Raw genomic sequence first — 11687 nt, forward strand, 5'->3', positions numbered from 1 at the left:
TAAAAATTTGATTGCAGTATTATCTTTAGGAATCCTCCATATACTAGAAAACAAAGAAAAAACGATTTTTATTCGGTAATAAGAATATACATTTGTAATATTCGCAATTATAAAAACGTCATTTTGTTATGGTCTTTATTTATGCTTATTTTGAAATAAATATGCCAAGTTGCGGTGTACAGTTAAATTAAAATTACTTATCAATTTAAAGAAATTGATACCTGAACCTGAGTGGCCTTACTCAAACAGTTTGAATTTATGATGGTCGAGAGTAAAGTCGTTGGATTGGATGATTTTGAAACGATTTGTAGAATTTGTTTAAATAAAAAAGAAAATATGTCTTTAATTTTTGAAAATTCATTGCTTCCAAATTTAATAAAAACATACAGAGAAATGTTAGAGGAATGTGCTTCAGTACATGTAGGTATTACAAAATGAAACTTTGTTTACATTCTCTAAAAGTAGTAAGGGCCGGATTAAGAGTTTTGTGGGGTCTCTAAAATTATTTAAATCTTAGGAAAATTAAAATCATTGTAATTTTTATATGTTTTGTATTGTTCTTCTTAATTTAATAAGTTTAAGTTTTAAACTACAGGTACTTCACGCGATTTTCTAGTTGCAAATGTAGTTATAAGATCGCCAAAACTCATATCGCGAAGAATATAACCCAAATTACGAGCATCAAATTAATTGGCCATGCTTTAAATAACAATTTTTTGCATTTTATTTCAATTGAGGTTATATTCCATTGGCGGAGAGCCTCGAAATTGATGGCTCCCAATTAAGGCTCCCAATTCTTAATCCGACTCTGAAAGTAGTCGATTCATTTAAGTTTTAGATTAAAAATATGTAGGATAGAGAAAAGGAGAACCATCTTGAATAGAGACTTTCATTAATAAATGATTCTTTTTTGTTTCGGACAGATGTCAATCAAGTAAAGATATATCACAAATCTTCTATCTTTGTCAGAAAGCGCTGTTTTATAAAAGTAAAATATATTAGATTTTCTTTAGTTGAATATTTTTTTGACAACTGTCTGAAACAAAAGTATATCAATAAAAAGGCCTATTGGATTTTAACGCTAAGATAACAGCGCCACGAGTATCAAAATGTAAACCATTTTCGTTAGAATCAGCTCATTATTTCAATGATTAAAACGAGAAGAGATATATGCTTTACTATACATTTTAATGTGCTGTGTTATATTTGGCGTTCTGACAATAGTTCTTTTTTCTATCACTAGATAGAGTCTTTCTTAGCATTAAAATCCAATAGGGGTTAAAGTAAATAAATGTCCAGCTGAAAACAGAAAATAACAGTTCTAAAATTGACCAGAATGGCGCTTGTATAGCAAAAAAGTGATTGACGTGAACTTCTTTATCCTTTTCTGATAACTTTTTTAGATCTTTACCTTACTCTCTTATTATACTTTGAGCACTTTTTTTAAACTACAATTTGCTACAGCAGCGCCATCCTTATTTGCTGTTTTTCGATGAACAGAGATGGTTCTTCTTTTCTCCTTCCATACTAAAAAGTTTTATATTTCTATTAATTCGGTTCAATTTTCTTAGATATTGACTGATGATTCGTTACCTAAAAAGATCTGCTTTGAATGTATAAAAGATTTAGAACAATCTTATAAATTTAAAATCCAATATTTATCAACTGAAAAATTATTAGAACAAATAATTGCAAACGCACAACCAAATATAAAAGTAGAAGTTTCAATTGATGAAGATGATGATTTAAAAAGTGAAGATGATTCATTTCATTTTTACAATTCAGATGAAATATCTCAAAGTGAAACTATTAAAAAAGAATTCATTTCTGTTAAAGAGGAATTAGCTAAAGATCTAAATAAAGAGTTAAATTACAAATGTGAAGAATGTGGAATTGGTTTTCAATTCAAAGCAGAATTTTATAAACATCAGAAATTAGTTCATTCGAATATTTTAAAATGTATGTATTGTGATAAAACATTTAAATTTACTTACAATTTAAAAAAACATTCACCGGAACTAGTTCAATGTAAAATATGTAAGAAAGTTTTTGGATGTAAGGGTAATTTAAGAGATCATTTACTTGAACATGCAACATGTAAAATATGTGGTAAAAGTTTTAAAAGTGTACGATTATGTAATTATCATTTAAAGGTAAATAAATATAATCAAAGGTCATTGAAAATCGTCAACTATAAAATTAGTTAGCTGAATAAATTATATTGCTGATATTTTTAGATACATGGAGATAAACGTCATTTATGCACTTATTGTGGGAAGTCATTTACAGATAAGGGGAATTATAATGTTCATTTACGAACTCATACGGGAGAGAAAAAATATCAATGCACTCAATGTGGTAAGCGTATTCCTTCCAGACGTATTTTAATATTATCCGTATTATGGTATAAGAGCCTATAACAGAAAACGACACCCATAACAGTGGCGTAGAGACCTTAGCTCGCGTCCATGGCACAATATCTTTTTAGCGCACCCCTCTCCCCATTCAAAAACCCTATAATATTATATGTAAAATATACTCGCAAATTAATAAGTAAAGTCATAGGCTCAAGCTATGCTGTAAATTTGAGACAAAAAATGTAGTTGAGAAAACAAGACTAGATTTTGAAATGTATATGATCATCTAGAATTAGTTCAAAAGATACCTATTATATATCTCTAGCCAGTTCTAAGGACATTTTGCGGCGACTTCATACACGTACTGTTGTATCAATATCCCATTTTTCACAAAGAGACTTCGCTATTTCTAATGCCTCTTTACAGAGCTTGTCTCGAATTTCGGCTAGTTCAGTCACTAATGATTCAAGATCTAACATATTATTTTATCAGATAAATCGAGAAAGGAGATAATTTATGTAACCAGACATCGTAGATGCAATAAGGCTGACAGACACAGGTCGAGTCAGCCCTACTAGTAGAAGAGACGTTCCATTTCTATTATAAATATATTATTACAGTTTGATTTAGACTATTAGTATTCCTTTTTTTCCTATTTATTTACGAATTAACACTAAATTTAAAATATATTTTCCAGAAATCAATTATAATAAAAATAAAAATTATTCAGCAATTTTTTGTTTTGCGGACCATTTGGCGCCCTTTGTGAGTATCGCCCGGGTCATGATGCACCTCCTTGGCCCCCTTCACTACGCCACTGCCATCGAACACCTCAAAATTATAAAGTGAAAATGGCTGAAAAACATGTAAATAGTATATTCCTATCTAGGGAGCAAAAGTAAAGAATGAATGAAGTCAACTTTGTGACATTAAAAGCTAGAGTCTTAGAGGTTTCTTAGTCTTAGAGAAATGCAATATATTGTAATTTAATTGACTCTGCTTTTACAGCAAAATATTTCTTGCTTTACCTTTAGATGCGAAATTTATTAACAGTGATGGTTTACGAAAACATTCGGTATCACATTCAGACGAACGAAAATTCCAATGCGAAATATGTAAAAAAACTTATAAACGTCAAGAAACGTTAATAAGTCATCGACATATACATCGAGAAGGCGTTAGTTATTCTTGTGATATTTGTAATAAACAATTTAAAAGGAAGGATACTTTACGTGACCATAAAAAAATTCACACAGGTAAATTGCATTATAATTATAATTTAAAGCAAATATTCTAGTCAACAAGTTCAAATTGGTGAAATATGGAAATGTTGATCTTAAAAATACGTGTGATAGCTTGTTGGATACGGAATGATCTAGAAAAATGTGCTCGAAGCAATTTTCAGCACATAAATTGCAAAAGTTATAATCAATTAAGGATGAAAAAAAAGGTATTTCGTTTTTCGCCAATATTCCCTAAAATATTAAAATTTAAAAAAATATTCTTAAATTTAAGAGAGAGTGTTCTTAGCTATGTTTCAAGTGCGAGTTTAGAGCTACGTACCCTTAAAAGAACTAAAAAAATTTGCGTCGATCTTCAAAATGCTTTAAGGAAAAAGTTAATTTAATGGAGAGTGCTCTTATATATATACTAGCTGGGAACTACCCGCTTTGCTGGGCAACATCCCCACTTGCACCCCTCCCTCCACATTTCCTTGCGTTGGATAACAGTTTTGTAATGTACACGTCATGCTCTTTTATTTGATACCCCACTTAGGTATATTTGTAAATATTCGATATTTCCTTCCCACTTTCTCGCTACACCTTTCTACCCTCCGAAGGTTAAAAAAATTTCTAAATGTAATTTAAAACATTCTGACCAAGTTTTGAACTATTAAAAGCCATAATTGAAAAATATGAATTTTTTATTCATGAACACCCCCGCAACCCCCCTTGTGGGTCGAATTTCGTAAAATCCGTTCTTAGCTGACCTCTACTTGGCAAAAGGAATATTCCTGCCAAATTTCAAGTCTCTAGGTCTTATAGTTCCAGAGATATCGTGATGAGTGACTATCTATATCTATAGAAAGTCTCCTATATATTTATAGATATCAAGTGGAAGTTTAGGGTTCCGTACCCGTAAAATTTGTTGGGGTTTTTTTTAAATTTTGTAAACTTCACTTTTTGCGTAATTTTTAGATTGTTGTTATATCATCAAAAACGAGTATCTCAGTATAAATAATTTTTTTTAAGGTATTGAATATTAATTTAAAAATTTGAAAAATTATGGTGTATTCTTATAACATTAAAGAATTTATTATCGTGGAAAATTTATCTTAAAGTTAATTTTTCAACAAGTTAGACAATTGTTTATTCAGAAAATTTTCTGGAATTTTCGTTGTCATTGTAATCTAAAAAAATGTTTAAATAATTGCCGTAAAATTTTTTTGCTTCGTGAAGCCCTTCTTATATATATACTTGTCTTTAGATCAAGTCTAAAGAGTTTGAAAAATTTTAATAATTTGTTTATAATAATTTTTTTAAATGCAATATTTTTAATTTTTTATGTATTTTTTGTTAACTTTAAAAAATTAATATAAACAATGTTTTAAAATTTTTTAAACTATTTTGCCGTGATCTTGTTAAGTATACTGCGTGTCCCCGGATAGAGGTAACTATACTTGCAAATTTTCTTATTTTGCATTTTAAGAAAAAAAGTCATTCTTTATAAGAAGTTTTGCTTATTATGAAAAGTATGGTCATTCTTTATAAGAAGTTTTGCTTATTATGAAATATTTAAAACTTCTAAATAATGTATAGGGTAGCCAAAAATTTGGTATCACAATTTTTTTTTTGGGTAAACTACCCTTCATTTTTAAAAGTTGACAAAATGTTACTAAAAAAAGTTACTCGAAATTAACAATTATGACTCTATACAAAATATCAAGAAAATCTTTCCAACTTTGACAATTTCATTCTTATTGAATGTTTATCCGAGAAAATAAATTTTCTTTTTAATTTTCTAAACTAGTCCACAAAAAATTACACTCTCGGATAGTACATGTTAATTGATTTATTATTTTCTTTCTTATGTTTTTTTATAATTAGAGCTTTTGTTCAAATAAAAAATGATGCTATAATTAAAGTACACGGATCTTCTTGATATTTTGTATAGAATCATAATTGTTAATTGCGAGTAACTTTTGTTAGTATCATTTCGCCAACTTATAAAAAAGAAGGGTAGTTTACCAAAAATAAAAATAGTGATTCCAAATTTTTGGGTACCCTGTCCATTATTAAGAAGTTTTAAATATTCCTACATACTTTTCAGAATAAGCAAAACTTCTTATAAAGAATGATTTTTTTTTTAATGCAAAATAAGGAAATTTACAAGTGTAGTTACCCCTATCCGAGGACACACTATATATTTAAGAAGGACTTTACGAAGCCAAAAAATTTCACGCCAATTATCAAACATTTATTTTAGTTTAGAATTAAAACGAAAATTTCCAAAAAAAGTTTTCTTAATAAACAATTGTCTAACTTGTTGAAAAATTAACTTTAAGATAAATTTCCAACGATAATAAATTCCTTAAAGTGTTCAGAATACACCATAATTTTTTATAATTTTTAAATTAATATTTAATTCATTAAAAAATTATTTAGTGTGAGATTTTTGACGATATTACAACAAACTAAAAATGACGCAAAAAGACGTATTTTCAGCGTTAAATTAAAATTATAAATAATGTAGATAGAGTTCCGGGAATGGGAGTTTTTTATTGGAAACCTCCTCTTGAACAATCTTTTTTTTTAAATATTAATTTTTTATGAAATATTGGCGAAAAACAAAATACTTTTTTTTTCATCCTTAATTTGTTATAACTTTTAAAACTTTTTTTGTTCTAAAAAACGCCTCTGGCACATTTTTCTAGACATCATTCCTAATCCAACGAGCGATCACACATATTTTTAAGACCATTATTTCTATTTTTTCACCGACTTAAAATGGTTTACTTGACTGAAATACTATATTATAATGTGTTCTGGTATTTTAGGAGAACGGAATTATATTTGCACATACTGTAACAAAGCATTTATGAAAACAGACAATTTGAAAATGCATCTACGAACTCATACCGGAGAAAAACCTTTTACTTGTAGTAAATGTGGAAAACGGTTTAGTCAAAAACATGTCCTGAATAGTCATATGAAAACACATTTTGAATTACCTGAATAACAAACATCTATGAATTTGGAAAGTGACATTGAACAAAAAATTATTTTGTAAAATCATTGAGAAATAAAATTTTTTTTTTCGATTTATATCTCGATCGAATTTTCATACCCTGTATATATATGAAACATATTTCAAGGTATATTAAGTTTAGTCCCAAGTTTTGATGCTACGAACAAAATTTTGGTATAGGTTTTCATAAAATTCATTTCCAGTCAAAACCGAAGAGATATCAATCTGAAATTTTTATAGCGTGCTCTGGACGCAAAAAGGGAGTTTGAGATCGTAAAGGAGCAACATAGGTCAATTGGGGCTTGGGTCCATAAAACCCATCTTGTTAAGCGTTAGAGATAGAACAAAAGTTTAAATATAAAAAATGTTTCTTATAAAAAAAATAAACAACTTTTGTTTGAAACATTTTTTCGTAAACATTAATTTTACCCATGAGGGGGGAATTAGTACAAAACTTTAGTGACGAGAGTGAGTGAGATAGACATACCAATTATCTAAGGTGTGTTATACGAAAGTGAGTCGATAGTATGTTATACTATTCTATGCTATACTATTACCATAAAGTAACGACACACTACACTATTAATATAATTGTATTCGAGACGTGGAAAAAAATTTACGCGGATAATTAAGTATAAAAATGTCTCAATACTTTTTCCTACGAGTCACCGTTTCTGAGGTATAACGATTCAAAAAGTTGGAAAAGTTGCAATCATCATAAGTATGTATAAGTACGCCACCTATATACATCACTGAAGCTAGAATACAAGTAACAATATTTTTCCATCGATCAGTGTCAACTTACATACATAATTTTTATACCATGCATATATGAAATATACATAGTATATTAAGTTTAGTCCCAAGTTTGTAACGCTTAAAAATAATGATGCTAGGAAAAATATTTTGTCATAGGTGTTCATAAAATCACCTAATTAGTCCATTTCCGGTTGTCCGTCCGTCTGTGGACACGATAACTCAAAAACGAAAAAAGATATCGAGCTGAAATTTTTACAGCGTACTCAGAACGTAAAAAATGAGGTCAAGTTCGTAAATGAGCATCATAGATCAATTGGGTCTTGGGTCCGTAGGACCCATCTTGTAAACCGTTAGAGATAGAACAAAAGTTTAAATGTAAAAAATGTTCCTTATCAAAAATTAAACAACTTTTGTTTGAAACATTTTTTCGTAAACATCACTGTTTAACCGTGAGGGCGCCAATTAGGCGAAAATTTTATAATATGTACTATACTTGATTATCAGTTATGTATGTGTCACATGTTTGTATGTGTTATGTGATAAAGAAATCAACACTGACTATGCATGGTATTTCAACAATTAACTCAGTCAATTGTTTGTTTTCACTTGTTACTTATACATATCCGTTGTGTGCAATTAATTAAACTTGTTGCATTAGAAAATGTGGAAATAAGATACGTTGTATAAATTTTATTTTTTATATGTAAATACACATAATTACTGATTTAAATTTGTTACAAAATATTATTAAATTTTCAATGTAAGCCATAGAATTATATGTCCCTCCATAAAATCATATGACGATTACAATTCTTCAAACTTTTTGAATCGTTATATCTCAGAAACGGTGGCTCTTAAAATTTTTGAGAAATTTTTTATATTTAATTATCTGATCTACAATTTTTGTCTGAACTAATTTTATGATAGAACTGACCGTTTCGCTGAAAATCACGAAAAATCCGTTTTTGTGACTTTTCACTCCGCGTAAACTTTTTTCCATGACTCGAATCGATGATGATTTCTTAGATTTCATTTATGATCGTATTTTGATCAATACTACCCAATTTCAGCCGAGTGAGAACCTTCAGATGTTTAAATTGACCATTTATCCACTTTACATTGAAAATTAAATACTGTTTTCTTACAAATTTAAAAAGTAATTATATTAATTTCCATTATAAAAATATTATTTATGCAATATCGTCTGTTTTAGTTTTACAATTTCAAATCCAATTTTTATTAATTGTTATTTTTTAATAATTTTAATTTGACATTTACTATACCACATTTACATGTAAATCGTCCCTACCATACTTCGCACCCAGCTAAGATATACTCTATCTAATGTTTTTAATAAGATTCCACATCTCCGATGTGTCCGATGAACAACCTGTTGTTCACAACGACATCAATACTCATCGGTAGTTTTTAAACACTTACCTGATATATATATACTCCATTTAAATTCGATTAAAAAAATTTTTTTAAATGCTGATTATTTTTTCTTCCCAAGGTATTAAAATTGTAAAAAATTTCAAAAATAAAAAAAGGGACGTTATGTTAGTTTAAAAAAATTGGCATAAAAAATTTGACATAAAATAATAATTTTCAATTGTTGTTATTTTGTTTCTATGATGTTAAAAATATATTATGATAAAAAAAAACCGCTATTTGAATGTAAATAAATTTGTTCTTAAATCAAATGAATTCGATAAAAATGATTTACGCAAAAAAATTTGTTAAATAAAAAGAAAACTATATAAGTTAAAGTAAAAAAGTGCCCAGCTGAAAACATCAAATAACAGTTTACAGTTCTAAAATTGACCAGAATGGCGCTTGTATAGCAAAAGATGATTGATGTGAAGGTACTCATAAAAGTAATAACATAGAACCGTAAAATGGCCATCCAAACAATTGATCGTAGAGACGCTCTTCGTCTCTAGACCAGTATATAACAAACATGTGTGGTCAATGACGTGTCAATTTATTTACGCCTCTATGATTCTATATCATTTTCTGATAACCTGCTAACTTCCTAGTCTATAGGTAATTGAAGATTGTAATGTGGAAATAGCATCACAGCATAATTGGAAAATGGTCATAATTTGGTATGTTCATTTTTTTCTTATCAATATCGCGCGAATAAAAAATGATATCGACTTCGTTGAGATGTGGTTCGAAGCGTATTAACGGTAATATGATCCGAAATGAATTACATAACATTTGAACGAGTACTTTTTTTTTGTTTAAACAAAAAGACTGAAAATTTAGTGTGATCAAATTAACTTTTTGAATATTTTAATTCTGAGTTCGGAGAAAAAAATTGAATTTAGTAGATCATTATGATACAAATTGAAGAAACTAAAATCTAACATTTTTTGATGGTCGGAAGGGGTCCAAAAAAAATGGTAAAGTGACCTAATCCGGTCTTTCGCGTTAGACACCGTCGGATTGAGTAAAAATAAAAAAGCGTTTAATAAGCTTAGGCGCCGTAAAAAGGCGAAAAAAATGAGCTGCGAATGAGCCCGATTGGTCCATCGATGTCCCCACAAATTGTTGTTTTAAAGAGTCAAAGCTGAGATTAAAATGGATTGTAGCTTTTGTGCCTATGAAGTATCACACACAATTTCAGCAAGATCGAATGTATACTTTTTGCAAACCGCAGCTGAATGCAAAAAACAGGACTTTTGTAAAATGGCCCTAAAAAGTTGTGGTGTGGTAACACGCTATTTTTTTACGCGATCATATGCTTCAATAGTTAAAGTAATACCTACTAAAGTGCCAACCTCTCATCTTTAGTAAAAGTTACTAAAATATTAATTTTAAATTACTCTTATTTTAAATTATAACATTAACAAGTGAAAAGAAACAATTGACTGAGTTAATTGTTGAAATACCATGCATAGTCAGTGTTGATTTCTTTATCACATAACACATACAAAAATGTATAGACAGTGTTGATGCGCAATCGTTTGTTTTTTTGACGTCACGTAAATAACAAAAGATATTCACTTTTAAATAGACGCACACACAACTGATATTCCTATATTAATACATACTATAAAATTTGCACCTAATTAACGCCCTTGTGGGTAAACAGTGATGTTTACAAAAAAATGTTTCAAACAAAAGTTTTTTATTTTTTTATAAGGAACATTTTTTACACTTAAACTTTTGTTCTATCTCTAACGGTTTACAAGATGGGTCCTACAAACCCAAGACCCAATTGATTGGGTCGTAAATGACCCAATTGCTCATTTACGAACTTGACCTCACTTTTTACGTCCTGAGTACGCTGTAAAAATTTCAGCTCGATATCTTTTTTCGTTTTTGAGTTATCGTGTCCACAGACGGACGGACGGACGGACAACCGGAAATGGACTAATTAGGTGATTTTATGAACAGCTATGACAAAATTTTTTTCCTAACATCATTATTTCTAAGCGTTACAAACTTGGGACTAAACTTAATATACTATGTATATTTCATATATGCATGGTATAAAAATAGGATGGGAGTAATGGGAGCAATTATTAAGAGACAGAAGTTATGTGGCATTATAGTATGATGCATATGCATTTAATATTGTGATGCACTTACTATATTGAACTTTTGCTGCTATTTAGCTGCTTGGATGGATGTTTTGCTCTTTCGTAAGGCAAGAGTAAAAATTTTATCGTATAATACCTTATTGTAACTGTACTTTTGATCTCGTTCTACTTGTTGTGTATACCAATCGCGACTTAAAACTTTATCACGTGCATCAATGAGACAAATAATATAACCATCTTTTATTTTGTACACAATGATGTCGTCGCAAAACAATAATTTCAATTTTTCTACTAAAAATCGCAATGCAGGTTGTGGCGTGATTGGGTACAGGTACAAATTAAATTTTAAAGAAAACTGACATTCTTCGTCATGGGTTTGCAAATACTCTGCGACGAAGTCAATAACTTCCGAAGACGATTTAGACATGGGACGACCAACAGCTACATAAGCTGGTTGTTTATAATAAAATGAACGTAATCAGCGATCATGGTACCTTGCCTTCTTTTCGATTAAAGGCAGTTACACGCTCTAAAAGTGACAGTGCCCATGTAGAATTATCTTCTCTCTCTCGGACAGATTTTTCAACATTAACTTGAACCATTGCGCTATTAACATATCGTACTCGAGATAAATGTAATTTGCAGCTTTGTTTTACCTTTTTCTCATACTCGGGCGATGCATCTTCAGTGCAAAATAGACACAGATTTTCATAATCGAAATTAAAGTTCGGCTCGGAATGATCTAATCGAGATGATGTACTAGCACTTTTCT

At 29.5% G+C, this 11687-nt stretch overlaps 1 protein-coding gene across 1 annotated transcript; it reads left to right on the forward strand.

Annotated features, from left to right (window-relative positions):
- Positions 1-201: 201 nt before the first annotated feature.
- Positions 202-6596, forward strand: LOC123293109 (gastrula zinc finger protein XlCGF57.1-like). Its single transcript, XM_044873823.1, has 7 exons — positions 202-420; positions 1572-1721; positions 1839-1959; positions 2023-2153; positions 2238-2404; positions 3366-3613; positions 6415-6596. The coding sequence occupies exons 1-7, from the start codon at positions 259-261 to the stop codon at positions 6594-6596; spliced, it is 1161 nt and encodes a 386-aa protein (XP_044729758.1). The 5' UTR covers positions 202-258.
- The last annotated feature ends 5091 nt before the right edge of the window (positions 6597-11687 follow it).

This window comes from Chrysoperla carnea, chromosome 2 (assembly GCF_905475395.1).
Source record: "Chrysoperla carnea chromosome 2, inChrCarn1.1, whole genome shotgun sequence".
Classification (NCBI taxonomy): domain Eukaryota; kingdom Metazoa; phylum Arthropoda; class Insecta; order Neuroptera; family Chrysopidae; genus Chrysoperla; species Chrysoperla carnea.

Excerpts from the sequence above, each read along its gene's own strand:
- LOC123293109 (XM_044873823.1), top strand. The coding sequence starts at position 259 with ATGATGGTCGAGAGTAAAGTCGTTGGATTGGATGATTTTGAAACGATT. Across the intron at positions 421-1,571 it reads AGGAATGTGCTTCAGTACAT|ATATTGACTGATGATTCGTT; the intron begins GTAGGTATTACA and ends CAATTTTCTTAG. Across the intron at positions 1,722-1,838 it reads AACCAAATATAAAAGTAGAA|GAATTAGCTAAAGATCTAAA; the intron begins GTTTCAATTGAT and ends TCTGTTAAAGAG.